The 26,701-nt window shown below is 55.6% G+C and overlaps 15 protein-coding genes across 15 annotated transcripts, besides 19 other annotated features; all 15 read right to left on the minus strand.

Annotated features, from left to right (window-relative positions):
• Nucleotides 1-40: a sequence feature (A-rich).
• Nucleotides 41-374: 334 nt separating this feature from the next.
• Nucleotides 375-403: a microsatellite.
• A 640-nt stretch (nucleotides 404-1,043) lies between these two features.
• Nucleotides 1,044-3,290, minus strand: Tco025E_00935 (uncharacterized protein; the record flags this gene model as incomplete). Its single annotated transcript, XM_029367874.1, has 1 exon — nucleotides 1,044-3,290. The coding sequence occupies one exon, from the start codon at nucleotides 3,288-3,290 to the stop codon at nucleotides 1,044-1,046; it is 2,247 nt and encodes a 748-aa protein (XP_029232059.1).
• Nucleotides 3,291-3,466: 176 nt separating this feature from the next.
• Nucleotides 3,467-3,583: a microsatellite.
• Nucleotides 3,584-4,242: 659 nt separating this feature from the next.
• On the minus strand, nucleotides 4,243-4,641 carry Tco025E_00936 (uncharacterized protein; the record flags this gene model as incomplete). Its single annotated transcript, XM_029367875.1, has 1 exon — nucleotides 4,243-4,641. The coding sequence occupies one exon, from the start codon at nucleotides 4,639-4,641 to the stop codon at nucleotides 4,243-4,245; it is 399 nt and encodes a 132-aa protein (XP_029232060.1).
• Nucleotides 4,642-4,664: 23 nt separating this feature from the next.
• Tco025E_00937 (uncharacterized protein) lies at nucleotides 4,665-5,003 on the minus strand (the record flags this gene model as incomplete). Its single annotated transcript, XM_029367876.1, has 1 exon — nucleotides 4,665-5,003. The coding sequence occupies one exon, from the start codon at nucleotides 5,001-5,003 to the stop codon at nucleotides 4,665-4,667; it is 339 nt and encodes a 112-aa protein (XP_029232061.1).
• A 2-nt stretch (nucleotides 5,004-5,005) lies between these two features.
• Nucleotides 5,006-5,022: a microsatellite.
• An 85-nt stretch (nucleotides 5,023-5,107) lies between these two features.
• On the minus strand, nucleotides 5,108-5,506 carry Tco025E_00938 (uncharacterized protein; the record flags this gene model as incomplete). Its single annotated transcript, XM_029367877.1, has 1 exon — nucleotides 5,108-5,506. The coding sequence occupies one exon, from the start codon at nucleotides 5,504-5,506 to the stop codon at nucleotides 5,108-5,110; it is 399 nt and encodes a 132-aa protein (XP_029232062.1).
• A 107-nt stretch (nucleotides 5,507-5,613) lies between these two features.
• Nucleotides 5,614-5,671: a microsatellite.
• A 28-nt stretch (nucleotides 5,672-5,699) lies between these two features.
• Tco025E_00939 (zinc finger, MYND-type containing 10) lies at nucleotides 5,700-6,866 on the minus strand (the record flags this gene model as incomplete). The annotated part of the gene is made up of 1 exon (XM_029367878.1): nucleotides 5,700-6,866. One exon carries the CDS (start codon nucleotides 6,864-6,866, stop codon nucleotides 5,700-5,702), a length of 1,167 nt encoding a protein of 388 aa, XP_029232063.1.
• Nucleotides 6,867-7,602: 736 nt separating this feature from the next.
• Nucleotides 7,603-8,532, minus strand: Tco025E_00940 (putative protein kinase; the record flags this gene model as incomplete). Its single annotated transcript, XM_029367879.1, has 1 exon — nucleotides 7,603-8,532. The coding sequence occupies one exon, from the start codon at nucleotides 8,530-8,532 to the stop codon at nucleotides 7,603-7,605; it is 930 nt and encodes a 309-aa protein (XP_029232064.1).
• Nucleotides 8,533-8,575: 43 nt separating this feature from the next.
• Nucleotides 8,576-8,587: a sequence feature (A-rich).
• Nucleotides 8,588-8,615: a microsatellite.
• An 85-nt stretch (nucleotides 8,616-8,700) lies between these two features.
• Nucleotides 8,701-8,719: a microsatellite.
• A 522-nt stretch (nucleotides 8,720-9,241) lies between these two features.
• On the minus strand, nucleotides 9,242-13,279 carry Tco025E_00941 (RAD50 DNA repair-like protein; the record flags this gene model as incomplete). The annotated part of the gene is made up of 1 exon (XM_029367880.1): nucleotides 9,242-13,279. The coding sequence occupies one exon, from the start codon at nucleotides 13,277-13,279 to the stop codon at nucleotides 9,242-9,244; it is 4,038 nt and encodes a 1,345-aa protein (XP_029232065.1).
• A 1-nt stretch (nucleotide 13,280) lies between these two features.
• Nucleotides 13,281-13,342: a microsatellite.
• Nucleotides 13,343-13,685: 343 nt separating this feature from the next.
• On the minus strand, nucleotides 13,686-14,024 carry Tco025E_00942 (ribosomal protein S26; the record flags this gene model as incomplete). Its single annotated transcript, XM_029367881.1, has 1 exon — nucleotides 13,686-14,024. One exon carries the CDS (start codon nucleotides 14,022-14,024, stop codon nucleotides 13,686-13,688), a length of 339 nt encoding a protein of 112 aa, XP_029232066.1.
• Nucleotides 14,025-14,073: 49 nt separating this feature from the next.
• Nucleotides 14,074-14,112: a microsatellite.
• Nucleotides 14,113-14,475: 363 nt separating this feature from the next.
• On the minus strand, nucleotides 14,476-15,444 carry Tco025E_00943 (DNA repair protein RAD51; the record flags this gene model as incomplete). Its single annotated transcript, XM_029367882.1, has 1 exon — nucleotides 14,476-15,444. The coding sequence occupies one exon, from the start codon at nucleotides 15,442-15,444 to the stop codon at nucleotides 14,476-14,478; it is 969 nt and encodes a 322-aa protein (XP_029232067.1).
• A 28-nt stretch (nucleotides 15,445-15,472) lies between these two features.
• Nucleotides 15,473-15,498: a microsatellite.
• A 96-nt stretch (nucleotides 15,499-15,594) lies between these two features.
• Nucleotides 15,595-15,662: a microsatellite.
• Nucleotides 15,663-16,579: 917 nt separating this feature from the next.
• Nucleotides 16,580-16,604: a microsatellite.
• Nucleotides 16,605-16,973: 369 nt separating this feature from the next.
• Tco025E_00944 (cupin) lies at nucleotides 16,974-17,474 on the minus strand (the record flags this gene model as incomplete). The annotated part of the gene is made up of 1 exon (XM_029367883.1): nucleotides 16,974-17,474. One exon carries the CDS (start codon nucleotides 17,472-17,474, stop codon nucleotides 16,974-16,976), a length of 501 nt encoding a protein of 166 aa, XP_029232068.1.
• A 338-nt stretch (nucleotides 17,475-17,812) lies between these two features.
• Tco025E_00945 (uncharacterized protein) lies at nucleotides 17,813-18,646 on the minus strand (the record flags this gene model as incomplete). The annotated part of the gene is made up of 1 exon (XM_029367884.1): nucleotides 17,813-18,646. One exon carries the CDS (start codon nucleotides 18,644-18,646, stop codon nucleotides 17,813-17,815), a length of 834 nt encoding a protein of 277 aa, XP_029232069.1.
• A 241-nt stretch (nucleotides 18,647-18,887) lies between these two features.
• Nucleotides 18,888-18,911: a microsatellite.
• A 35-nt stretch (nucleotides 18,912-18,946) lies between these two features.
• Tco025E_00946 (uncharacterized protein) lies at nucleotides 18,947-20,371 on the minus strand (the record flags this gene model as incomplete). Its single annotated transcript, XM_029367885.1, has 1 exon — nucleotides 18,947-20,371. One exon carries the CDS (start codon nucleotides 20,369-20,371, stop codon nucleotides 18,947-18,949), a length of 1,425 nt encoding a protein of 474 aa, XP_029232070.1.
• A 706-nt stretch (nucleotides 20,372-21,077) lies between these two features.
• Nucleotides 21,078-21,099: a microsatellite.
• Nucleotides 21,100-21,214: 115 nt separating this feature from the next.
• Tco025E_00947 (putative protein kinase) lies at nucleotides 21,215-22,951 on the minus strand (the record flags this gene model as incomplete). The annotated part of the gene is made up of 1 exon (XM_029367886.1): nucleotides 21,215-22,951. The coding sequence occupies one exon, from the start codon at nucleotides 22,949-22,951 to the stop codon at nucleotides 21,215-21,217; it is 1,737 nt and encodes a 578-aa protein (XP_029232071.1).
• Nucleotides 22,952-23,250: 299 nt separating this feature from the next.
• Nucleotides 23,251-23,288: a microsatellite.
• Nucleotides 23,289-23,683: 395 nt separating this feature from the next.
• Nucleotides 23,684-23,710: a microsatellite.
• A 156-nt stretch (nucleotides 23,711-23,866) lies between these two features.
• Nucleotides 23,867-25,651, minus strand: Tco025E_00948 (uncharacterized protein; the record flags this gene model as incomplete). The annotated part of the gene is made up of 1 exon (XM_029367887.1): nucleotides 23,867-25,651. The coding sequence occupies one exon, from the start codon at nucleotides 25,649-25,651 to the stop codon at nucleotides 23,867-23,869; it is 1,785 nt and encodes a 594-aa protein (XP_029232072.1).
• A 288-nt stretch (nucleotides 25,652-25,939) lies between these two features.
• Nucleotides 25,940-25,993: a sequence feature (A-rich).
• A 336-nt stretch (nucleotides 25,994-26,329) lies between these two features.
• On the minus strand, nucleotides 26,330-26,635 carry Tco025E_00949 (uncharacterized protein; the record flags this gene model as incomplete). The annotated part of the gene is made up of 1 exon (XM_029367888.1): nucleotides 26,330-26,635. The coding sequence occupies one exon, from the start codon at nucleotides 26,633-26,635 to the stop codon at nucleotides 26,330-26,332; it is 306 nt and encodes a 101-aa protein (XP_029232073.1).
• A 35-nt stretch (nucleotides 26,636-26,670) lies between these two features.
• Nucleotides 26,671-26,701: a microsatellite.

The raw sequence follows: 26,701 nt of genomic DNA on the forward strand, positions 1-26,701 counted from the left end.
AAAGAAACAAAAAGAAAAAGAAAAAACAACAACAACAAAAGAGGGGCACAACAGGAGAAGGAAAAACACGCAAATAAGAACCACTTGGAGAAAACAAAAGCCAATCAAAAGCACCAACAACAAAGCACACACACACACAAGTGGAGTAGGTGAGAGTCACAGACATCACGACTGCTCCGTAGATCAAAAACAATGGGCAGCTATGTATAGATATACATATATAAAACACTTGAGCATAGAAAACAAGCAGAGAATACGCATGAAGAGGGTTGAAGTGCAGAAAAAGAGGGCAAATTAAGCCCGTATATGATAGGACTGGAGAGGCAGACAACCACCCACTGAGAGAAGGAGTAACAAAACAAGAGAAGCAAACAACACACACACACACACACACACACACACAACAAAACAACATCGACAGGAGGGCACGACAACTGTCCCTTGGGAAGTGAAACCAAGTTAAAGTATCACTTTGGTGCCAGAAAGAATGTGAGCGCAGGTGCTTCAGAAAAAAATAAAAATAAAAATAGAAGCTTACAGTAAAATTACCCGAAGGAATCAGAAAACAACACCAACAACGACTCAAAGGTGTTCGCCCCCCCTCCCCTCCCTCCTGTCGCCCTCTCGTATTTTCTCCAAGAACCGTTCCAATTGTTCCTCCTGCGCCTGTCGTGCCCCTTACAATGTCGATTGCTTACATATATGCGTATATATATCTATCTATCTGTATATTCTGCTACATTCTTCAGGGTGCTTTTGTATCATCTGTTTGTTTGTTGCTTATTCCGTCTTTTAGTGGGAGGAAGATGTGGGGCTCCATTGCCATCCGCATTATTCCGGACCATGGACACCGTAACTCACACATTCGCTTCCCTCCGACCACGTTTTCTTTTTAACTTCTCTTTCTTCATATTTCTCCCTCCCATTTCCACTTTTTTTTTTAAAGCCTTGTTTCGCCCCAGGCCGCCGCCTGGATGAAAAATAGCGAGATGGAGAGGGGAGCCTTGGCGGAGCGGGAGGTGGAGGAGGAACATAGGTAGTTACTATGCAATCGCCTCGTTGAGTAACCTGTCCGAGACAAGCTGTTCGTCCCGCTGGATACTCTCCGTGACATCAATGTGAATAATGGCGCCGGGCTCGATGATGGGCCGCACCTTCACATTGTAGCGTGCCTGCGGCTCCTGCTGCGCGCACCTTGGAGCAAACGTTGCCGCAAAGACCTTGAAGACGCCCAGACACTCAAAGTAGCCTGCCACCGACTCCGCCGGGGTGTTCACTATACGCCCCAACTGAGTGAGTTGCGAGTCTGTGGGGGACCCTCCGCCGGCGTTTTCGCTTCTCGGGTGACCGTCCGCAGGGGCGGCGCCGGTTTCGCTAGTTCGGATCTTCATAAGGTCAATGTAGTTCCCTGCCTTCTCCCGAATTCCGGGCCATGCGGATATGCGCAGCTTCACACAGTTAAATCTGGCACGTTCGTACGAGTGAAGAAATGCATTGAAGGACAGGTAATGCGCCTCCTCTGCTGTAAAGCATTGCTGAAATGCGTTGTACACAGGAATCAACAGGTCGTCAATAACGCTCTTTTGCACCAAGTTGTTGGTAGGCGGGCTCACGCAGGAGTTGTAGGTGCTCTCCTTAGGTAGCATCCACTCAAAGATGTGAACCGCATCCTCCAAGGGTCGTCCATTACTCAGAATCTTGGCAAACATACGACAGGCAATGCGAGCACAAGCTACAATAACATCAACGTTGTCCTCCAGAATAGGGGACAAGCAGCCTCCCTTTTCAGGGTGAATATTATTGCCGCTATGCCGCTCGCTGCTCGGCACAGCGCTGTAAGACGTAGCAAAATCCTTCAACAGCCCAGGAACCTGACGGTACGCCTCAGACCACTTTCCTTGGGTCACACACTCCACCCAGTGGTGCGCCGCCCAGGCCTTCGACCGACAGCTGTCAGAGCAATACAAAACTCCGCAATGACCATTACATTGCACAATCTTGTGTTCATTGTACAACTTTTTAAGCGTGGAGGGCTCAACTTCAGGTAGGCTTTTGCAAAACTCCTCAATACTCGTCAGCGGTCGGAAGCACTGAAAACAGACGCTAGGTGGGATTTCCTTGTCCTGGTCCCCTTGAACGCCGCTGTCGCCCGCGTCCGTTACATGGCCATAGTACCTCAGTAGTACCACCGCCGCAGATGATTCCACCCACGCCAATTCGCCGGGTCGCATGTCCTTTTTCGCCAAAAGGACGACATTCAGAGTTTTGCGGTCCAAGGCAATAGAGGCTGCCTTACGATGCTCATATTTGGAGGCGTACAACATCATGATGGCGTTACTCAGCAGCAGATACTTTAGTGTCTCGTTGTTTGGGTCAAGCGCAAGCGCCTTCTCGTAGTAGGTTCTTGCCTCTTCGTAGCGTTTCATCCCACGCAGTGTATTCCCAGCACGCACGTATCCAACGAAACTTTGAGGTGTTAACTCAATTACACGTGTGGCATCTAAGAAGGCGGCCTCCACATTGCGCAATCCGAGATATGCCACAGAACGGTTTGATAGACATCTTGCCCCTCCATCAGGGCTATATTTAAGCGCTTTTGTATAGTAGCGCACCGCTTCCTTGTAATTCTCCTTACTGAGGGCGTCATAGGCCTTCCTGGTAGCGTAGTTGTATTTATAACGTGCCGCATCACCTTTCCCAGCGGAAGGTACCTCCGACTTGGCTTCTCCATCGCCGCCACGCGGACGTCGAGGAGATTCACCTGGTGAATGGCGGTGGTTGCCCCACATACTTGCGCCCACGGTATCTTTTCCACGGGGAGAGGCCGCGGAAGGCACCGCGAACTCTGCTTCGTGCACCACGTCCTCGTGGGTGCTGGTGTAGAGCTCAAAGAGACCGTTGTCATTGGCGTCTCGCGTGTTAACGCCGATTGTGGCAATAGGACCTTCCGTGGCATTGCTTGGCATGTATTTCTTGAAGCGCACCTTGGGCTCACTGAGGCAGGCGCGGTATAAGGTGCAACCAATAATTAAATCAGGCTCAGTTTCACACACAACAAACGTGTAGTCGCCCTGGTGACGCACAACTCGCACGGACCGCCGATATTGCCCGAATAACTCGTCCATAAAAGGCTCCCATAGCTCCGCCGTTTGCGCCACCTTCGCGGGGCCAATGTCAACAAGCTCCACCTCGCATCCTATTGGGTAGTCTTCAATGGAAGGAGGCGGTGGCCGGTCCTCCGTGTCGAAGGCCTCGAATGAAGGAAGCTCGGGAAAGTCAGAATCACTCATGGACGACCTCCTTGGTCGGAACACACGGAGCGAGCTCCCGCTATTCCTGCTACTCTTCCCGGGGTGATCCAACTCCCCGCCAATGTTCTTTTGGTTTTTCTCAACCGATGATTTGCCCCCTCCCCCCACCCTCCTCTTTGTTCTTGTTAATCACTTTCCGTTTCACCTCCTTTGCTTTTTTCTTCTTTTTCCTTCTCCTTCTACTTCTTTCTGCTTGCTGTTTCTGTTGCTTTTTCTTTCTCCTTTGCTGCTTCTTACTCCGTCACCCCCTACTTCCCTCCTCCTTCTTGCTTTACAATCACGATGATGTGCGTGCTGAGCGAGGGTGGGGAGTGCGTCCACTTCCTGCAACCGGCAGAGCGACGTTGTTTGCCCGCCGTGCGATAAGCAACGGATGGAAGGCAGTAGTGACACACGCGTGTGCGCGTGCGTCACCAGAGACAGACAATACTCGCCTGAACGAGGCCTTGCCCCTACTCCTGCAAGGAGAAAAAGCAAACAAAGAACAAACGCGAAAGCGAGAGTGGTTGAAAACAACGGCGGGCGGAGGAGGCGGTACGAGGCAACACTCACGGGGAGCTAAAGCGCAACTGAGTCACGCCCCCCGCCTGCAAAGGGGGAAGAGAACGGGCGAAAAGGAAAAAAAAAAAAGGCCAATCACAATAACAACAAGCAAGCGGAATAAACAACACACGATACTTTAGCGCCAAGGAGTATACACGCCACTGGGACAAAAATGCCCCGTCGCTGCCGGCATCATCGCCAACTTGCCTGCCCCCTCGGTCCTGCCGTTACCCGCGTTGCCTCCTCGACCGCACACCTCCCGCTCTCTCACTTCTCCGCGAGGGACAGTGACATCTGCTGCAGGCCTATCGAATAGGCGCCGGTCGTCGAGTTACCCGCAGCGGCTCCCTCCTTCCCCCCAGCCTCACCGCAGGGAAGCATGTGCTGCTCAACTGGCCGCGGGCGCACGTAAAAGACGGTTTTCATGCCCCCTCCCAAAGTTCATCACAATTCGCACACCGATAAAAAAAGACGCCGCACGAAACAGCAGCACACACACGTAGCTTATCAGCAACATCTCCGCAACCCGAGTGTCAAAGGTGGTGTGGCTGGCGAGACGCGCCCCGCCAGCGTAGTACGACGCCACGGAGGCCAGAGAGGGGAAAAACGCGGACGACCACCAGCCGCGGGTGCGGGCGCGGCTGCCTTGGAATTCCCGCCAGCACGCCGCATACTCGTTCAACGCCACTGTCCAGCAAACGAAGAAGGCGGGCCCGCAGAGGAGAGGGAGGAGGACGCCGCCGTAGTCCTCTCGCTTCAGGTATTTCACGGCGTAGCGAGACGCCATCAGTTCACAGAGAAGGACGACTATCAACACCCAGGAGCCGCCCTTGTGGAAACTCTGGACAAAAAAAAAACGAGCGCGGCAAACAGCAAACAGGCGCACTGGGCGTCTAGGAGGTTGCAGGCTCGGTGGCGCTGGTGCATCCTGAACATTTCTCGCACACTACGTTTGGCCCCACCGCGACGAAATATTGTCCAGCCGAAGCTCTTGTAAACACGACGCAAGAGACACCAGGAGACCACCATAATAAAACCTGCTAGGCCCAAGACAACCCAGCGAAATACACCCCGTTCATCGCCCTGCGGTCCCGCCAACACGGTGTCGATAGTGACGCGTAGAAGCTCAATGGCCTGCGTTGCCGCCATGCAAAAAAAAAAAAAAAAACCGGTATTCCTGGTTAATTCCAAAATACACATAAGCCACACCGAAGCATGCACTCAGCATCACGATGACGCCATAATACACATCGTTATATTGGCGCTCGTGAGGCACTGGATTGCCGATACTGAAGAGAGGCGGCCTCATGCTCGCCAAGGCAGCGGCAGCAGGGGCCTTTGCGGTCGACGAGAAGGCACGCATCGTTCACGCGAATGCAAAGCGCACCAAACGCAAACAAGAGGAGAAATGAACCTCCCGCCGAGACCACATACGCTGTCTGGTCATTCAGGCAGTCCTTCCAATCCAGCCCATACCATGGCTTCTCTCTCTGGTTCTCCCTCACAATGCAGCCGAAATCGTTTCCAAAGAGGTACCGGTTGCTCTGAGAGGTCATTTGCCGCACGTTGCCAGTGCCTCGCAAACTCTTGTCTAGCAACGAACGAGAAGGAATAAGATGTAAAACGAGGTAAAAAACAATGCATAAGAACATTGTAAGTGGTGCCGTGCAAACATAAAAGGCTGGCGGGTGGGTGGAAAAAGAAAATACAGAACCGCGGGGGGGACATCATGTTAAAAAAAAAACTACAATCATCGTGTTCCTTCCCTCCTCCCTCTCTCTCTCTCTCGCTTTCTCCCTTCCTTTCCTCCTCACCTCAGATTAGCATCTAGGTTTGCTCTTCCTACTATGTGAACATCTCATCAAAAATGCGTGCCATTCGCATGGCGTCCTCGTTCTTGACGCGTGGATCCCTCAGCATAGCTGCAAATGTCTTGGCGATGTCGTCCCAACTACGCGTTCGTGAAGCCTCCACTGCGGTCATAATGCGTGGAACCTGCTCTATGGTTAGAGCACGTTTTAGCTTTGCATCCGTGTCACTGGGCGGCTGCATGAAGGAAAGCTCCTCCAAGGCCCGCTGCACACTGGCCAGCGCTGGCATCTGGTCGAGAAGGGTGTCATTGAGGAAGCGTCGGATGCGCAGAATAAGCTCCTTCTTGCTTTGCGTGTACGGATACCGCCGCCGACACTCGGGGTCGCACAACATCTTGTGGAGGGAGAACCACGTGTGCGCTTCAGGGATGCACACAAGCAGCGCATCCCCTTCCGGAACATCCTTAAATTCTCCATTAGAGTACTTCTGCGTCACCCCTGGACCGCGGCGTAGCCAGGGCTGCAGAAGCATGATCTCTGAAAGGCCCAAGAGAAGGTCATGCTTATTGAACACCGAATTAGACACCGAGAGCGGCAGCTGCCCAAGGCGATCAATGATAAACCAAAGAATCGACAAGGAGGTCATGGCACGCTGCACCATGCCGTGGGATAGCTGCCGCTCCAGATGCTGCAGCGGATCCTCTTCGCTAGTTTGTTGAGGGGTGAGTTTGGCCGGAACCTCGTTTATCCCCTTCTCTGCAAAGAGTCGGGAGACCTGTCGCCAGCAATAATCGACGAGCTCCAAAGCATCGTCGCCGAGGGCCACCACCACCTCTTCGTGGAAACAAATACACTCAAACAGGTTTACCAAAACCATCTCGTAGTAGGGAAACATGTAGTAGGCCGCGGGGCTCCCTGCAATCGCGTCCTTCACTAGCGGCAGCACGCGGTGCCGCCACACCTCCATCACCAGTAACTCATGCAACAGCACCGGAAGCTTTTCATGCTCTACGAGGAATGCCTTCACGGCATCGTCTTTCTTTAGCACGGCGTTGCTGTGAGAGCACATGTTGAGTCGCTCCACTCCCTCACGCTCGTCCTTCCACTCTGCCGTGCCAACCTGCTCGAGCGAAAGCGGCTTCAGTTGCTGCACCATGACCTCCACATCGGAGACGGAGAGAGTGCTGCCGGAGAACTCCATGGCTTTCCCACACCCGTTGGCTTCTCACAAGCGCCCGAAAGTGTGGAGCGAGAAGAGAAAGAGGGGAGGGGACACAATCACAAAGAGAGAAAGAACAAGCACGAAAGAAGAAGTGGGAGACAGTCAAACCGCGCGCAGTTCAGAGCAACGGTGAGAGGAACATCCATGCGGGGGACCCATCATGGCACTCCAATCGCTCACGGCTCTCTACAGAGGGGAACGTCATCATCAGCACCATCAAAATGTAACCAGTGTGTGGTGTGGGGGACCTCTTTCTTTCATTACTCCCTTTTTCACAATTCTAGTAACGCAGCCTGAACGAATTTGCATCTATTGAAACCATCTAGTAAACTCACCCATCATTTCCTCTGCCACGGTGACTAGACGAAACAGAAGGAACATTCATTTACCCGCAGCTTCCTTGCATTCATCGCACAAACACGAGAGAGTGAGTGAAGGAGAAAAAGAGAGCAAGAGCGTGTATGGCTGTGTGCAAGGGGGAACGACGTTGTGCCAAAGCAGGAGAGCGTCATTTCTACCCCCCTCTCCCCACTAGCACTTCTTGCTTCTGCTTTCCTCCATTCTTCTTTAATGTGTTGGCCCCGATGCTTTTTTTTTTCTTCCACGGCACATTGACACTAACATGAGCCCTTCTGGCTCTATATCCTCGTCTAGCGACAGTACACTGCAAACACAAATTTGTTTTGGCGGGACGCGTTTTTTTTCTTGCTTTTTTTTAGTTCTCCCGTCCACTCGCGACCTCCGCGGCGGCGCGCACGCGCTTCCCCGTGGGCGGTTGAATGCCATTGGGGAGGTAGTAATATTTGAGCAGGAAGGCGTGGTTGACCACGCGGTGCAACGCGAGACGCTTGGTCCCGTCACGCAGCAAGAGACTCGAAATCAAGTCCTTCGCCTCCGGCGGCACGGTTTCGGGGATCACGTACTGCATCGCGTGAATCTTCCTGCAGATGTTCTCTGTGTCCTTGCTCACAAATGGTGTCTTCCCCACAAGCAGCTCGTAGCAGAAGATGCCCAGGCACCACAAGTCCGCGCTCGCGTCGTACGGCTGGCGTCCAACAATCTCGGGTGGGAAGTACTCCGGCGTGCCGCACGACGTCTTGCGGCGGTTGTGGGGGTCGTGAACGGACCACCCAAAGTCCGCCAGTTTTATGTTTTGGTTGTGGTCGAGCAGGATGTTTTCCGGTTTGATGTCGCGGTGAAGGATGTGGTGCTGGTGCAGGTAGAGAAGCGCCTCGGCCAATTGTGCGACGTAGCGGGCCGCGGTTGGCGGGGGAAAACACTTCACCCGGTTCAGCTCCGTGTAGAGCATCCCGTTGCTGCAGGGTTCTAAAATAAGGTAGATGTCCGCGTCGTCAAAGAAGTAGCCGTACGTGCGCAGGAGATACTTGTGACGGGTGTGAAACGCAATCTCAATCTCGCGGCGGAGCTGCGTGATGATGTCGAACTCCGCAAGTTTCTTGATGGAAAGCTTCTTGATGGCGCACACAAAGTTGCAGTCCCGCACGGAGGCCAAGTAGACATCCCCGTAGTTGCCGCCCCCCAACTTATGCAGCAGCTCAAAGTCGGACGCCTTCCACTCCGACCGGGGGGCCTTGGGGAGCGCGATGTAGTCCGCCACGACTTGTCCGCCCTCGGCCGCCTTCATCCCCCCGCGCCGCACGCAAAGAGGCAAATGCTACGGGTGGGGGAAAAAAAAAGTAAATAATAATAATAATAAAAGAACAAGAAAGAATGACAGCAATTGTAGTGGGCGGAACGCCTCCTCGGACCCGCCACACCAATAGTTCAACCTTTCTGCCCTTCCTTGTTGTTGTCTCTTTCTCTCTCTCTCTGTGTGTGTGCCTTCTGTCCTCCCCTTCGCAGCAGCGCAAATGACGGTGTGGCAAGCAATTCGTGGGAGTAAAACAAAACATGACAACAACGAGGTCGACTACGGGGAAGGAGGTAGACAACACATGGAACGCATACGCACCCGCGCACAAGAAGCGAAAACCCCCCGCCTCCGCTACGTGAGGGTATTGCACACTAACTCGGATTTACTCCGAAAACCAAGACATATAAGTATTACTTGGCATCACTCTGTTGCGGTCCTTTTTTTTTTTTCGTTGCAGCTCTGGGGCTTAGGCCTTGCCACCCCGCACAGACAAGCAAATCAGGGAGGAAGCAGCTCATCCCTTCCCTTTCTCCCCCCGCTCTCCTTCTATAGGCCTGTCATGCATCTAGCGAGGTGTCATTGTGGCGGCTTGTTTTCATTTAGTTGCTCCTTTTTTTTTTACTATTCGCCTCTCCTACCCCAATGCGTATCTGTGGGCGTATAAGACGGCGGCGGCGCCCCCCCCCGCGGTGGCGTCCTGCTACGCCGCAAACAGTTGCTCAAAGGTCCGTTCCTCGATGACAGAGAAGGCGCCCTCCCGGTCTTTGTGAATGTAGTAGAACGTGTCCAGCGCCTGCCCCCCGAGGGCCCGCACAAACTGCTCGTCGTGTGTGATGACAATCAGCTGAAAGTGCTTCACGGCGCGGTGGTTGTCGATAAGCTGCCGCAGCGACTCTGCAAGCGAGCGGGCGTTGTCCTCGTCGAGGTTTGTCGTTGGCTCGTCCAGCGCAAGGATGCCGCAGTCGCAGCAGAACGCCTCACTCAGCGCAAGGCGAATAAGCACGGCGGCCAACACTTTTTGACCGGCGCTGCAGCGTCCACGCATGTCCATCTCACTGTTCCCGCGTTTCATCACGACGCGGTAGCTGTAGCTGCGACGCGCCGTGGTCGACGTCGCGTCATCCTCGGAGCGGAGCTCCACGGTGTCAACGTCGCTTCCCTTGTACGTCTGCCGCCACAGATCGGCCAAAATCCGATTGATCTGGGCAATCTTCTCATGATGGTACGACTGCACGGCCTTCTCCAAGGCCCTGTAGTACTTCTCAATGTCCGCAACAGCAATCTCCGTCGTTTGCACCTTGAGGAACGTCGAGCGGTAGCGTTTCTCGATGTCTTTGTACTTCGCATGCGACAGTTGGCCCTTGAGGTGCGCCACGTCTTGCATCATCGCCTCCACGTTTCCCTCCTGCTGCGCACGCGCTTTCTCCAACTCGCTCACCTTTTCGCGGATGAGCTCCCGAATGCGTGGCACCGTCTCACGCGCAATGACGTCTTTCCCCAGAAGTGCCTCCACGCCGTGAACCTCTCGGCCCTTCAACTCGGTGAGGGAGCGCTCAACCTCCCGCAGCCGCGCCTGATCCTCCTCCACCCCTCGCCGCTTCTCAAAGGCCTCCATGTGCCTCTCCACCTCCGCCGCCTGCCGATGTTGTTCCTCCACCACACGCCGCGACTCGTGAATCGCCTCACGCAGCCGCTTCACCTCATCAACGGCCGTCAACGTTGCCGCCTCTACCGCACGCAGCTGATCCCGCGCGCTAGCCAGCTGGTCTCCATGCCTCGACGCAACGTATTCACGCATGTGGGGCAAAATCCCCGCCAGCGTTCGCCCCGAGGCCTCTAGTTTCCCGATGCGACCCTGTTGCAAGGCGCACTCGGCCTCTTGACGCCCCTGTTGAAGGCCCCGCAGACGGCTCTGCAGACGCGTGAGCTCCTCGCGCAACGCCTCTTGCTCACCGTTGATGGCAGCAATGCGTTCCTTGTAGCCGTCGGCCTCAGCTTTGTAGCGTGCAAGCACCTCCTCCAGCTCACCCTGCCGCGCCAACTTCATCTCCAACTGGTAGTACTCTGACCGCCTCGCGTTGAGCTCACTGGCGGTCGCCTGGTCTGACTCCCCTTCTTCGCGCCGCTGTGCCTCATTCAGCATCACGTTAAGACGATAAAGCTCGGTGCTGGCATTTTCATACTCCGCCGAAATCTCTTCGTATGCTCGAGGGCTGCCGGTACCACCACCAGCCGCCGCCGCCGCTTCCGCCTGGAGTCCTTGTACGGCAGCCTCCCTGCGGGAAAGCTGTTGCTTCAGTGCCCGGATGTCACCGGCGACTGCGTTCAGGTCGGTGACGGTCCGCACCAGGTCTTGCACACGCCTCATCTGACCCTCCACATCCTCCCGCTTCCGCTCCACATCTTCCAGCAAGGCAGACTTGTTCGCCAGCTCCTCACTGATCGATGCCACCAGCTGCTCCAGTTGTGGAACACTCGCCGCCAGCCGTCTCACTTCATGCACATCCGCCTCGAGACTCTCCAACCGGCGCACCTTTTCTTCGGCCTGCGTCGCCTCGCACTGCGCCCTCGCAACCATCTCTGGCGACGCCTCGTGATGACTCTCGTGGAGTTCGACAAAGTGGGCCAGCGCCGCGTCGTCCTTGAACCCGCGGTCACACACAGGGCACTTGCCCTCCGCCCTGGCCGCCTCCAGAAAGTTGGCGTAGCACGTCGCCATCGCCTCCAGCGCGTGACGCCTGTTTCTCGTCTTATGCAAGGACTCACGAGCCTCGTCAAGGACAGCCTCGAACTGATCGAGTTCACTCAAGCCACCAAGCACCTTTGCGCAGGTCGCACGTTTCTGCTGCAACACCAGTTTTTCCTGTACAATTTCCTCCATTCGTTGCGACTGCTTCTGTTGCAGCACGGCAACTTGACGATCGAGCTCCCCGTGCTCTGTCTGAATAACACGCAGTGCGCCCAGCTTCTGCTCCCTGAGCTGCTCAATGAGGAGTGACAGCTGCGACAAAGAGCGGCCCTCAGCCACCTCGTGCCCAAACCTGGACAGCTCCGGCGCAAGTGTCTCCTGTAGCTCCTCCTCAAGGAGCTTTTCCTTCTCTGTGATTTGTGCCCGAAGCAGATTCATCTCCGCCTCCCCACCCAAGCATTCCTTCTGCTTCGCCAACTCTTGACGCAGCACCGCGACGACGCAGTTTTGTGCCTCTATTTTCTCCAGAATGTCTTCTCGTTGCCTATATTTTTCTCCTCGCTTCCTCAGTTCCTCCATCGCCTCCACACGCTGCTCCAAGTCGGAGATCGTCTTCTTCAGTGCCTCCAGCTGCGTGGCCCTGACGTGCGGCTTCAACTTTCCCAGCGCCTCCTCAGCACCCAATATGCGCTGGTGCAGGTGCGCCAGCTGCTCCTCTTTCATGTCTTTCTCCTTGTTGTCCGCATCCATTGAGCGCAGCAGCTTGCCACGCTCCTCCTCGAGAAGCCTCATACTGTCATCAAACCCCCTCAATGTCTCGTCACGCTCCGCGGTCGCCTTTCGCAACTCCGCAGTCACATGCTCCTCCACACGCTGCAGGCCCTCCTCATTCATGTCACTCTCGCCCAATACGAGCCCCGCCGATATATTCGTGACAACCCCCTGAAGTTCCACAGAATGCTGCGTGTACTGCCGCTCCTTCTGTTCAAGGAAGCTGATGTTCGAGCGAAGATGCAGCGCCGTCTCTTCATGTTTGCGCCTGTTTGCTTCAGCCTTCTCGAGGAGGTTCGCCTTCTCCGACGCCTCTGTCTCAAGACCTTTGATGCGCTCATCAAACCCCCGCTTGAATTCCAGCATCGCTTCCACAGTGAGCGTCGTCGCAGGGAGCGTCATTCGATGCAGGGACTGCTGCTTCTCGTCTATGCGGCCTTGAAGGATCGCGGCCTCGCGTGCTAAATTTTCCGCGTTATGCTCCACAGCGCTCAGAGCCGCAGTGACAGCATGCATCTTCTTCAGCTGAGGCTCCAGCGACTTGGCTCTCTCCTCAATGGTCCGGATCAACTCCTCCTTAGCGGTGATGTCCAGTGTGAGCTGTTGCGCCTGCTCCCGGTGCTCTCGCAGCGCCATCAAATTGGCCTCGTGCTCCTTTTGCTGTCGGCGAAACTCCTTGCTGTTCTCGCGAAGCCGGTCCAGTGCCAAGACATACCGCGTCGCCGCAAAAATGTCATCAAATATTTTCTTGACCTCCTTGGGCGGTGACAAGGGCCAGTTCCCGTCCTCTTGATGGCAAAAGATGACGTGCTCGAGCACCGCCGGCGAGACGCCCAGCATCTCAGGCACGGCGCGGTCCACGTCGTTCGCACGGTAAGTGCTGGACACCACCTTGCCAGTGGCGGCGTCCTGGAAGGCCACCGTGCTATCGAGTGTGGTAAAGGATGTTTTGTTGCGGGCGCGCAGGGCTTGAAAGGAGCGTATCACCTGCATCACCTTGCCGCCTTTCCCAGTGAACAGCAGGCGAATCTGCGCCTTGACATCCGTTTCGCCCATCACCTTCGGGTCGTACACGAAGGAACTCTTCTCGGCACCGCTGCCAGGAGGCATTTGCCCCGTGCAGGCGTTTAGTAGTGCCTCTATGATGGTCGTCTTCCCCGCACCGTTTTTCCCGAGGATGACGGTGAGGGGCTTCTGGAAAACGATTGTCTGACGGTGCGCCGGGTTGGGATCAAAGCTGCGGACCCCGCTGATTTGAATCTGTTCAATGCTCGTCATCCTCACACACTAACTGCACTCACCCACTCAACCACCCAGCCTCTCTCTCTCACACCCACACACACCTTCCCATTCATGGGAGGTACCCAAAGCGAGGAAAAAAGAGGAAAAGGGCAATTCGAGCACACACGACTGGGAGGGAAGGAAATCGCTTACACGACCCCTCCACTCCCAGTTGACACATGCGCTGCACGTGCGACGGTTTCCCGCGGCAACCAGGAAAGTAAAAAACAAAACAAGGCGACTCAGCTTCGTCATTTGTTAAAAATAAAAACAAAAGAAAAATATGTAGGCGATGAGGCTCCATAACTCCGAAAGGGGACTTCAGAGACGAAAAAAACAACTCCAACATCAAAGAGAACCCTCTTTGTGGCAGAGGAGCGTCACAATCCCGCATGCGGCACGCTTACTTGGCACCCTTCGGGCGGAAGGGCATCTTCGTCGTGAAGCGACGCTTGCGCAGCTCGACAGGGCGGGCGCGGACGGTGCGGCTGTGGATGGCGCACGCGATGCAGTAGCGCTGCTTCATGTATAGCTTGGGCATCGGGAACCCGGCGCCGTAGACGTTAGATGCTTCCGCCACATCACGGGCAGAGGCCTGGTCAAGCATGCGACGCACAACGAAGCGACCCACGGACTTGTCCTTCGGTACGAGGCGAGCACAGTTGAAGCAGTGCACGGGGCGTGTGCGGCCACGGGAGCACGGGGGCTTGGCACGGCCATGGTTGCGGCGCTTCGTCGTCATCCTTCCTTGTGTGGGGGTAGTAGTTTGCCTCCTTCGCTGCAGAGCAGGAGAGAGAGCGAGTGTGTGTGAGTGCGAGTGTGAGTGAGTGTGCAGGAAGAAGCAACACATTGAAGAGCGAGCCGACTCGAAGGCGAAGGGCCACACACACACACACAGGGAGAGAGAACACCACCACTGCTGTTGTTGTTGCTTGTCGTTAAGGCGGTAGATGGCGAAAAAGTATTTCCCACGCGCAAATTTGCCAGCTTCATTGCTTTCGTTGGTACTTCACTCTCGCACGTCCTGCTTTTGCCTTCGGGCTTATTGGCTTCTCTTTCTTCTTCACTGTACTGGGCAGCAGACGGGCATCGGGCAAACTTAAAAAAAAAAAGAGCCTATACAAACTACAAATGATGAAAAAAAGACTAAATAAAATACTTTAAGTCCCAATCATGGTGTAAGGCTTACACCACTAATCCCTTGCATCCCCTACGCCGTCTTCGTAAATGCCAAATATGGCCTCCGCCTCGGCAAGGCAGGGAGAATCGTAGACTTTAATGATGCGCTGTTCGCCCCGCCCCTTGCGAAGACTCAGTCGCGTGGTGGAGGCATGCGCCATGATGTGGCCGCCAATGGGCTTCTTTGCATCCGCCTGAAACATTTGTGCAGAGCCGTCTACGTTGGCAACAACCTGATTGGTCACGACCACGGCCACGCCGTACTCCTCCGCAAGGTTGTGCAGCGAGCGAAGAAACTTCCCAAGGTGCATCTGTCTTGCTGCAAGCTCATTGCGTCCGGAGTAGTCTGTGCGGTAGAGCGCTGTGGCAGAATCCACAATAATTATAGCAAATCGATTTTCAGCCATCATTGCAGATGCCTGAAGAAGCAGCTGTTGTTGGTGATCTGTATTAAAGGCGCGGGCGCAGGCGACGTTGGCGAGCACATCTTGCGCATCCAGTTTGTAACGCTCCGCAACTGCAACCAGCCTTTCTGGTCGGAAGGTGCCCTCGGTGTCTATGTAGAGCGCCATTCCCTCCGCACCACCCTGCGAAATGGGCAGCTGACAAGTGACGCAGAGTGTGTGGCACAGCTGCGTCTTTCCAGTGCGGAATTCCCCGAAGAGTTCCGTAATTCCACCTGTTTCAATGCCGCCGCCCAACAGCTTGTCCACCTCGCGGCTGCCGGTGGTCACCATGATGATCTCCTTGCGTGCCTCGTGGTAAACCACCGCCGAGGTGAAGCCCATGGGCACCAACTTCGCACACTCCGCCATAATTTTGTCCGCCTTCATTTCACTGATGCCCTTAACAGCCAAAATGTGCTTCTTGGGGGCGTACGCGATGGACTCCACGGTGTAGAAGCCGGACTCCATGAGCTTTTTAATGTCCCCCGTTGCCGATGCCGTAATTCTCCAGCACCTGGACGACGCGAAACCCGCCATTGCTGGCGGTATCCGCGATTTGTTGATCCTGCTGCTGCTGCTGCTGCTGCTGCTCGGGAGCCGCGACGGCGTCGGGCGGGGTGGTTGCAACCTCGTGGACCTCCGGCTCCTCCACCGTCTTGCGCCTGCCTCTCTTGGAGCGCGTGTTCATCTCTTTCTCTCTCCCTCTCGCTCTCGCTGACGCTGACGCACACACGCCCAGCTCTCCTTCCTCCGCTTAGTTTACGCGTGTGGTGCCACGAGGCAGAAAAGAGGAGCAAAATAGAACGCGTGGGGCGCGAGGCAGAAACACGAATTACAAAAAAAAAACAACAACAACTCACCACCACCACCGCCCGGTGTGTGTGTGTGTGCTCCTTCTCGTGTGGCTGAACATAGTTGTGAAGAGTGGTTCACACCCGCAGACACACACACCGACATAAAACAAGAGAAACAAATAAAAGAGAGAGGAAAATAAATTGAATGTGAGCCAGGCAGAAAAGACACTGCACGTGTTTGCCGTGGATCTCACCGTTTTGCCACCTCCCGCGTCATCGGACGCGCTCCACGCCGGAGTACAGCTCTCCGCACACCTTACACTTTCCCCCTGTTGCGCACTTCATTGCACACTTTTTGCAAAAAAGCACATGCCGGCAGGTGTTGGTGCGGTATTGAGTTTCATCGGCGTGGCACTTCGTGCACAGCGTCACCTCATCGGAGGGGGAACGATCCCCGCCACTGGACATTCAGCACCGTTGCGCCGTTCGCTTATGCCTTTCTTTTGTGTTGTCTTCCTTTTCAACGTGCGTCCCTTCCGCCCCGCGCCCATGAGTGGTGGTGGCGGTGAACAAAAAGGGCGGCGGGGAGCGAGAGAATGAAAGGCGGAAGGGAGAGAGGCCGCACAGGCGCCGACGCGCCACCCCCTCGCAGAGACTTCGTCTTTCCACCGCCGCCACGAGAAGTGAGAGGGCAGAAACCGAACAAAACGCCAGGGGTCGAGCGCTTTATTTTAATTCGTTTTGTCTCTCACTCCCCCACCCCCCCTGTTCAGCGATCCACAATATCTTCGTTTTCACTTCGGCGCCCATCCGAGCCCAAGTCAACCTGCAGAGTAAAAAAAAAAAAAAGCGCGCACAACAACAATGCGGGGAGGCGCAAAAAAAAAAAAAAAAAAAAAACAACTGTCCACGCTTTAAGCTACGCTCGACTGCGGCCCGAGCCACTTACATTGTGCCTCCGTTAGCACTCCACCTGTGGGCCCACGGTCAAAGCCCAACCACCCACAACAAAAACGCGTCGACAACGACGCTCCCCGACACCCACTTCTCTCTCAATGCCGTGCCGACGAGGAAAACGATTGGGCGGGCGGGCTGCCCAACCCTGCCCCTTTGCGACGATCCGAATTCAAGCGCTGCGTGGAGCGGGATGACATTATTGAGGTATATCTGCCCGACACCCGTAAAACCGTACACCCTCTCCATCCCTCCCTCTCTTGCAGGCTTCCAGAAAGAAGGAAAAGCAAAGGCGCAATAAAATAAACACGACGCAAGCTACGCGGTGAGTGTGTCGTAGGCGAGCCTGTCAATAATGTCCTTTTGCTGCGGGTGGAGGGACATGAGGTGGTCCTTTGTAAAAAGCTCAAAGTCGGCGTAGTCAAATCCCGGGGAGCACATGCAGCTCACGACGGCAAAGGCACCCGGCTCCTCAACACTGGAGCCAAATATGACGCCCTTTGGCACGACAGCCTGCAACACCTCGCCCTTTTCAAGGTTCGGGCCCACCCGAAGTGCCTCGTGGGCGCCGCTCGGGTGAAGGATGTGCACCGTCAGCGGCGCCCCCGCATGGTAGTACCACACCTCGTCCGACTTGATGCGATGAAAGTGTGAGGGGCTTTCGTGCGTCAGCAAAAAGTAAATGCTGCTGTAATAGCAGCGCTCTCCCCTGTCCGTTTTCATCATCTCGCTTGAGCGCAGCACTTCTGCGAAGAACCCGCCTTCGGGGTGGGGCTGAAGGCGCAGATGATCCACCCAGTACTGAATGCTCTTCTCCATCCCTTGCCGTAAAAACGTGTGCTTGTGCCGAAAGAAATAGCAATAATAACAAATAAAAAAAAAAGAGCAAGGCAAGATTAAGTAAATTTTGAGCTGAATGTAAAGACAAATTCGAGTTGCCCCAACAGTCGCCACGGAACGTGCACCACTATGGCAGTGTGTAGATAAACATTTGCCAAGACTTCAAGGCCATAGTTGGGATAACACGCCTTCTCTTCTCCGCCTACTTCGATAGAAGAGCCCCTTTTCCCTTCTTCTTCAACTCTTTGGGAGGCAATAGTTGTTTCGGCCTTCTTTTTTTTCCCCCCCCTCACCCCACTGTTCTGTCATGGGCGTACTCACTTCAGTGAGGCACAATAGGCCCGCCGCTTGAGATCCATGACGTGGCGCTCCTTTGCTTTTCCTCGGTACTCCTCAAGAAGAGCGTCGAAGCGGCGGCGGTCTGTGGCATAATCCACCTGCAGCAATCGCCTGGCAATCTCCTCACGCTGGGCGTCAAGCGCCTTCACATCGGTCGCAAGCGCTTTCGCTAGATTCTCTTGGGAGCTGATGGAATTCAAAAGCGGCACCAATTGCGGCACCTTCTGCACGGACTGCACGCTTTGCTCGAGAGACAGCTGCAGCCCCTCCACTTCGGCCCGCAGCTGATCCAGCACCGGCTGCAGCTTCAAGTTTTCGTTTGCTACTCGCTCAATTTCATCTAGCGTTTGGCCACTGGCGTCGCGGATGGCCTTGAAAAACGGCAGTTGATAGGCGTAGGACTCGAGGCAGTTCGGATTCGACACGATGTCCAGCAGCATGGAGTCGGAGAGCGAGCTCAGCTGGGCGGCCAGCGACTCCGGCGACGGTGGCACCACGCTCCCCCACAGGAGTGCCAAGTTGGCGAAGGCGTTCGCAACGGCGTCGGCCAACCGCGACGACGCCGGGTCCCACGCGTCTTCGGTGGAGCCGTCGGTGGGAGATATGGGTAGCGTGCGGCCGTCAAAGTACGTCACGATCGGGGGCTTGCGGGGAAACGCGGAGTCTAGCGCCACGCAGAGCACCGCGGTGCAGCCGAGCTCGGGGAGGGCGTGCTCCACCCGCAAAAACATTTCCGAGGCGGTTTGGTGGAGGACCTTCACGCTGCTAAATCGCCGCCGCAGCTCGTCGATGTGCGGCTGCACCGGATGCATTTTCTTCAGTACACGCTGGGTCTGCCGCAGCAGCTGCAGCCCAACACGCGCACGGGCAGAAGAAGCATGAGCAAGAAAAACAAAAAGGAATTGAGAAGACACAGAAGCAGGGGGTGCCAAGGCGAGCGGGAGGAGCTGCCTTTCTGTGGGCCCCAGCGACCCCCCTCCCCCTCCCCCTCCGCGCAGTAAAACGAAAGCAGCACAAAACTGCCTCTCTGGGGCCTGAAGAAGAACGACGGCGAAAAAAATGAAAAAATAAAAAAAACTTGCTCGCTGACACAAGCGCGTCCTCGTCGCTCCTCAGCTCCTCGCACCTTCGCTGCACACCATCGCCGCCACGCCGATTCCCGCCGCGGCAACCACAGCGGACCTCTCTTGCAGCGCCGGACCCCAGACCCGTCCGGGCGAGGGCGCCAGCAGCGGCAAAGTAACGCGCACAACGGGCGTCACAGCTAGCGGAACCACGGCATTGTCACTCATCTCCACGCCAGTGCACACGCGACACACTACAGCATCCAGGTCAAGGGTTTCCAAGAGGAAATGGCCCGTCGCGCTTCCCCTTGCCAAGGCGGCACCCAAATCATGATTCCTGCATCGTTTTCGGGGAACCGGCAATGTCTCTGGACGTCCGTGAGTCTTGTGGAAAAGCCACATGCGATTGTAGGCAGTAGCAGCGTCCCCCACGCCACGGTCGCACGTATATTTGCAGTTGGCAATGAGATGCGCACTGTCATGGCGAAGCCGCAGTTCTGTAGGGCCCACTCGCAGCTGAAAGGCGTGTCCGGCAGACCACCTTCTCCTTTTTGAGTGGCCGCTGGCACTCATTGCGGGCCAAGACAGCCAACCATCCTTGCTCACGACCTCACTGCCGTCAAAAAGGGACGCCGCTGCCCGCATTGGTTGCTCTTCTGCGACGTCAACACACGTCAGCACCATCACCTCCAACGTCACCTCCTCCGCGGAGGAGGAGAGAATCCTCACAAACGCACTCGTGGCCCAAGGACAGGAAAGGGGCGATTCCGTGTCGTCACAGGTTGTATCGCCAGGTGCGCCAAAGTACTGAGCGCCGTACTTCGCGAGTCTCTCATTTAGCCGTTGCTCAAACTCCGTGATAATGGTGCCCTGGTTCCCATAGTCCACTGCTCCTCTCAGTCTCCCCTCATTGTGCGCCTCTTCAACGGCGCCAGCCTCCTCTTCCAGTGAATGGACGCCTCTTGTTCTGCGGGTGTTGTTGTCGCTACTGGCGTCACCAGCATCCTCCACAGTCCCAAAAGGAAGTTGGTAGCGACGCGACCATGGACTTCGGTAAACAGCTGTCAGTACGCAGGCGCTCTGAGAACGCAACTCACCAGCGACGGTCCCAACATTCCAGGCGCCACACACAAAGGAACGTCTGTGGAGGGAATCTTCGCCGCCCCGCCGCCGCTGCAGCGCGGTGTCGCGGCACCACGAGGGAAAGGCCTCCCACAGCTCTTTGGCCCCGATGCTGCAGGGAGGCGGCGCGGCGGGGCGGGGCGGAGCGGCCCCGTGAGCCCCACCAAAAGAAAACACTTCATCAACGACACTCGCCCCTTCCACCTCCTCGACGGCCTCGTCCACGTCACTCACTCGCCCCGCCGCACTCTGCTGCAGCAACAGTAGTCGAGACACGTCCGCGCGATCTCCGCCTCGCGAGCACGCACGCAGCAGCGTCTCCACGGCCTCCGCAAGGCTTGTGCCGTCCATTCCCAACCATCGGCGATTGTTCTTCTTTCGGCAAAGCAGCACTTCAACTACAAGTGGCGAAAAAGGCGAGCGTTGCGCGCCCGTGGGAAGGCAAGAGAGACATGGAAGAAAGCACACAAACAAAGACGCCTCAGAAAGACGAAGGAGTGAAGGACATTCTTTTCTTCCCCGTCTCTACTTCTTCTGTCCCCCCTCGGTGGGCAACGCCTCACGCAGAGCAATAGCTCTCACCATCCAACTTCCTACTCAGTAGAAAGAGAGGAAGGGGGAGGGGGAAAAAACGGGGGAAAAAACGATACTCACTCCCTTGTCCAGAGCAGGGAATGGGTACATGCACCGCAATGGGTGCAAACACAAGAAAAAGTAGTGGGTTCAGCGGGTAGGCAACACACAGAAGGAGGGAATAAGTCGGTCCAAGGACAAACAGAAGGAGTAACTATACACACGAAAAAGAAAAAAAAACTTTCACTTTCGAGTTGACCTACTTACTGCTTCCCACACCTGTTCGCTTATTAATATTACTATTGCATATGCCCTGTTTTGGCGAAAGGGGAGTTGCACGAGCCAAGGATTCGCCAGGACCCGGCACTGCCTCATCCCACCGCCACAATACTTACCACTTTGCCAAAACGAGTGGCTGTAAAACCTGCTTCGCCTTCTCTCCCAACTTAACTGTTGGGCTCCGTGAGCAATGCACAAAAAAGGCATATAAATATGTATATATATATTTGCCTACACGGCAAAACTTTTAAACAAAAAAACAATGAAATTGTAAGCACAAAATGGAAGTCTAAACAAGCAGTAAATGAAACGGGGTGTCCCCGGAGGCGTGCTGCACGCCTACTAACTATCCACAGACGACTTAGTGGTAAACACTAGTCGGCCCCTCCGCTTCAGTGAGAGTTGACGGAGCACCTTGATTCCCGTGCCTTGTGCCTTGCTGGCACCCTCCACGGAAGCCTCACCATTAACCTTACTACGACCCTTGTTCACGTCGTTAGCCAGGGTTTGGGGCAGAAAGGACATTGGGAAGACGACACGCTTCTTCAGCTCTGGAAGTCGCGTGCGACCCACATTTAATTTGTTCAGCTCGGTTGGAAGAGCCGACTGGTAGACCGGCAGCCGTGTCGGTGCCTTGTTGGAGAAGGCCGAGAAGCACGAGGACAAGGAGTAAGAGCCGGTTTGAAGGTCACGAAAAAAATATGACGAGGTCAAAGAAATGCTTGTGAGTCCCGCAGCGTGATTTGCTGGCGATTTGATGCTCCCCACCACCTCCTCGTCGGGGGAACTGTCAATGCACGAGGACGCGATTGAGGAGGGCGTCAAACAGTCTGCAGTCACATCCCCATTTATCCTCGCCTTGGAGGAGGCAGATGAGGCGTGCGTCGTTTCCACTTCCATCGGAAGCACGTCGTGCACACGCGGCTCCGCAGCACTGGAGTTGCGAAGCGTCTCAATTTCCTGCAGCTGCACGGGCCTCCCCTCACCGAGGCCAAACCAATTATCATGCGCGTCTACACGGACGGCGGGGTTTGGTGCTAGAATCGGTGAGGGCGCAGAACCAGCGGACGCAGGCACCGCCTTGCTGAGACTGTCCCTGCGCGGCTGCGGCGGCACGCCACTCAACACCAATCCGTCGAAAAAGGAATGCGCCAACGCCTCATCCACCGTACATCGTTTACCCGGGTCAATAGTAAGCAGCGAACGAAGAAGACCCAATCCACTCTCCCCAAGCGCCTCACCGTATTGCTGGTTGAGGTAGTCTCCTGCCAACTCTGCCTGCGTCTTACAGTGGCTGGTGTGTGCTGATAGTATTGCGCGCGCCATGGAAGTGCATTTACCGTTTTGCGTCATCGAGGGGGGAAAGCCACCCACGCGCTGCTGAATAAGGGAGAGCTGCTCCGCCTCGGATTTCCCTGGAAAAAGTGGGTCACCCCGCGCCAGTTCCGCCAAGACGGCCCCAGCCGCCCACATATCGGCGGCATAACTGTAGCTCGGCATCCCCAGCAGCATCTCAGGACTGCGGTACCACCGCGTCGCGACGTACTCCGTGAGTGGTGGCAGTTGCCCCTCTGGCGCGTTCAGAAGACCACCACTCGTTGTCATTGCGGTCCGGGGAGGCTCCACCGTCCGCGAGGCGCCGAAGTCGCACACGACGGCGGAGAGACCATTACGCACGAGAACGTTCTCAGGTTTCACGTCACGGTGAATGACGCCTTTGCGATGACACGAGCGCAGCCCCAAGAGCAGGGTGTAGAAAACCTGCCGCATCTGCGGCAGCTGCACACCGGCGGGGGCCTTGCGAATAACGTCCAGTAAGTTGGTCTCAATGCACTCCATCACCAAATACAGCTTCCCATTTTCGCGAGACGCACTTTTGAGTTGCACCACGTTTGGCTCACCCCGCATCATCCTTAGGATGCGCAGCTCGCGAAGCGTCGCAAGCATGGCGTACATATTTCCGTTCATTTCCTTGAAGCACTTGACTGCGACAATCTCTCCGGTGGCCTTACACCGGCACTTGTAGACGATGCTGCAGGGGCCCTCGCCCACAGCGGTGAGAGTCTCATAGGCGTTCATCGTCCGATCCAGTGAAGCTGCTGCCCGTCTTGCTTCCTACACCTCTTTCGCTTTCCGCGCGGAATCGAAGGGGGGGGGGGGGGGGACTCTCTCAAGGCGGTGCCGTGCCTTCAGTTTGATTTTATCCCTGCCTTGTTAAATTTTCCCTCTATTCTCTGCAAGCGGGAGGAGAGATTGTGCGGGGACGCCGCAGAAGCTATCAGAGCCGCTCCCGCCCAACAGCACACCCACCCACGCCACATTGAAGAAGAAAAAGAAGGTAAAAAAAAGGAAAAAAGAGATGCAGGCAGAGGAACGAGAACAAAATAAATAAAAAAAAACAGAACAGAATGAAACAGGGCGGTAGAAGGTGAATGTGGGATTGGCCGAAAGGTAAAAAAAAAAAAAAGAACAGACAAGTGAGGGGAGGAGGGCGGAAAAAAATGTTGCGGAGGGAAGTATGGGCCTGCTGCCGGTGAGACAAGAGGCCGCACACGATAACACCGCCAAAAAGCGGGAAAGGAAACTAAGTGATGTCGTCAATAATATATAAATATGGGTGGCAAGCCACGCTCCCACCAGCCCCACCAAGAAAATCAACACAAACCCTCACACAATCAGAACTTTGCAGTTGCCCCTAATGCGGAATTATCGTTGGCACCATTAGATAACGGCATCACCCACGCATCCACAGGACACATTTCCCCCTTGTGGTTTGGGGAGAACTCATCATAAGTGAGGCGGTGGAGCAAACTCTCTCCCTCTCGCCCTCTTTCTCTCACGCACACACACACGCAGAGAGATAGAAAAAAAAAAAAATAGAATCACCACCGCGGATGGGAAAATGAATGGAACCCCATGACGTAAATTTGCCTCTCCGCATGAGTCGCACCAAACGCCTTCCACCACACCCGAACAGCCCTCCTCACGCGCACGTTACTCCAGTGGGCAACCCACCGCTGCAGGCCCAGCCACTGAATAGGCCGCTGGCAAAATGAGTACGCTCTCCTCAGCATCGGAGCCTGGCCCTACAGCAACGCTGATCAGGGGCGGGGAGATGGTTTCGGTGGCTCTGTTCGACTGGAGCGGGGAAACAGGCAAGCTGCGTCCAAGTGCCAGACTAATCTGGACTGGAGACACAGTCATTGTGGCAGCATCCCTCATTTGAAGATGACCTCGCTCGTCACCTCGCGGAAGAAGTCGCGCCTCACGCATGGAATTCCCTGACAATGACGACTCCTCACCCCCACCCTCCACCCCAGCGTCTTCACTGTCGTCACTGCCACCCGCGACCAATTGCAGCGAAGTTCTTAGACGTGTATCCGCAGGACCACCCAAGCGACGGCACCCTCCAACACCTCCCGTTTGCTTGGGGACTGCAAGATTGATGCTGCCCAGAGTCAACGGGTCCGGAGTAGCAGGGGCGATGGGCACCATTGCCTTCCTCTCAACCAGGTTTAACAAATGCGTGAGGCGAGTCACCGCCTCAAGCAGAGATTCCGTTCCAATCCCTTTCCATTCTTCGTCCGAGGCATGTGCCGCTTCCTCTGCTTCTTGATCGGCGAAGCCGCGGTAAAAAAGGACGTGCAGAGCGTGGTGGACGAGCAGACATTTACTCAACAAGGAGTGATGCTGCCCCATCACTTTCGACACCTGCTCAATAACTGTAGAGAAGAACGAGTTTGGCCGTATTTCAGGCCCAGCCACACATTGCTCTTTCTGTTCTTCATATTTCTTCCGCAGCGACTCTGTTGCGGAGGTCGCCCTTTTCTCGCGAACCTTACTAAGGCGCAAAGCCGTACCCATCGTCTGGAGCCTCTCCGCCGCTTTGACCAACTTCCCCTTCACGCCATTCATCTCCTCTAGACGCAACGACTCCCGCTGACGGAGGATTTCCACCTCCTTGCCTCTTTGCTCCAGCAGCGTCCTGTAGTGGGACACCTCCTGGGCCAAGTACCTGTTTCGCTCCTGGTCGGCGCGGAGTTTTTCATTTTCCTCCCGCAGCTCCTCCGAGCGTTTGCGCAGTTGTGGTGAGGGGAGCGGCTTTTTCCCCGTGCCGTCCTGCTGGTACTTCAGCCCCGACGTCTGCGCGCGACCCACCGCTGACGACAAGCCCCGACACTTTTTCTCCAACGACGCATTCAGACGCCCGGCGGCCGCAACACGCAGTCGAAGAGTGTCCACGAGGGACGCCAATTTCTTATTTTCAGCTCTCAACTTTGCTATGGTGGCGCGTTGCGCGCTTTGCACGGTGGCAGATTGTTTGGCGTGCGACTTTTCTCCCATGGAAGAAGACACCGCCTTCCTGCGCGGCCCACGGCCATTGCCCTCCCCCTCTTGCGTGGCGCGGGAGAGGGAGCTGGTGCTACGCATGAGGCCGTCGTCCCCTTCACGGGGCAACGACCCTTTTGGAGGGGCGTCCGCCGCTGCCGCTGCCGCCGCCGCCGCCGTGACTCGCGGACGCGGAGGCGAGTGAGTGACGTCATGAGCGCGCAGCCGGTGTACAAGCCCCTTCAGGTCGTCGGCAGTTGCAAAGGCCGGCGAGGACTCCCCGCACGCCTTGAAACGGACTGCCTCAATGTGCTGCAGGAGCTTCTCACGGTAGGTATCGTTCACCCGTTGGATGTTGTAATTCTGGTCCCGCAGGAAACTCACCTCCTCCTCTACCTCCTGCAGACGCCTCCGCAGCTTCCTATTTTCCAGGGCCAGAGCAGTTGCCATTACTGGGCAATCAAACAGCGGCGCCGTCCTCGCTAGTGTGTGCGTTGCCGAGCAGTGACTACGCCCCAGACCTCACGTAATGAAGCCAAGGCTTCACTGATAAAAGCGATTGCAAGCACGGATGACGGTGGCCCGTGGGAGAAGCCAGTGCCTTCCTCTTAACTTCGTACCCCCCCCCTTTTTTTTCTTTTTTTTCTTGTTCGTCTTTTAACACCCCCTCCTTGAGCGGGGCGTGCGGAAACCCTGACCAAATATGTTATGCCCTCCAGAGACAATGACAGAGAAAGGAAAACAAGAGAAACAAATAAGCAAAGAACAATGAAATAAAATAAAATAAAAAACGGCCTTCATTGTCGCGCACTTAATTTCCCTCCTTCGTGAAAGGCTCATCCAAACACGTGGTTACCGTGAAAGCAGCAGACACTCCTGTTGCGGCGCACACTTAGATGAGCACCGAAGGACGCATCTATGGGTAGACGTGCATGCGTAGCTCCCGCCTCTTCCCTCCAAGGGCACGAGACGCAGACACACAAGTCCCACATGCGCAGAAGCTTCATCCCTTTCGTGCCCGTGTGGCTTCCTCCCCTTTCCTTCATGACGCTGCGCCTATTGTAAGCGTGCAGGTGTGAAGGACGTTCCGGCCAAAACGGTTTTTCTCATGCTTGAAGGCTTTCCTCCTTACGCCTTCTTGGCGGACTTGCGCTTGCGTCCCCTCGTCAGCGGCTTCTTCATGTTTTTCTTCTTGCCGCTCAGCTTCGTCTGTCCAGCAGTAGGCTTCACGACGGTGAGACGCCCACGCTGGTCGGACGGCACGCGAGAGGCCATGTGCGACTCAACGGCAGAAACATAGTTTGCCCGCGCCTTCGCCTCGACCGTATTCCGCCGCTTGCTGTGGACTGTCTTCTTCTTGGAATCTCCAACGTACTTGCGCAGGGCCCCGTCGCTCTTTCCGCGGGACTTCCCCTTCAAACCCTTCTGTGCCATTTTCTCGGCTTTACTTCGCAAACGCATGTTTTTTCGTGTGTGTGTGTGTGTGTGTGTGTGTGTGTG

The sequence above is a fragment of the Trypanosoma conorhini genome, assembly GCF_003719485.1.
Source record: "Trypanosoma conorhini strain 025E chromosome Unknown Tco_14.4_contig_00026, whole genome shotgun sequence".
NCBI lineage: Eukaryota > Euglenozoa > Kinetoplastea > Trypanosomatida > Trypanosomatidae > Trypanosoma > Trypanosoma conorhini.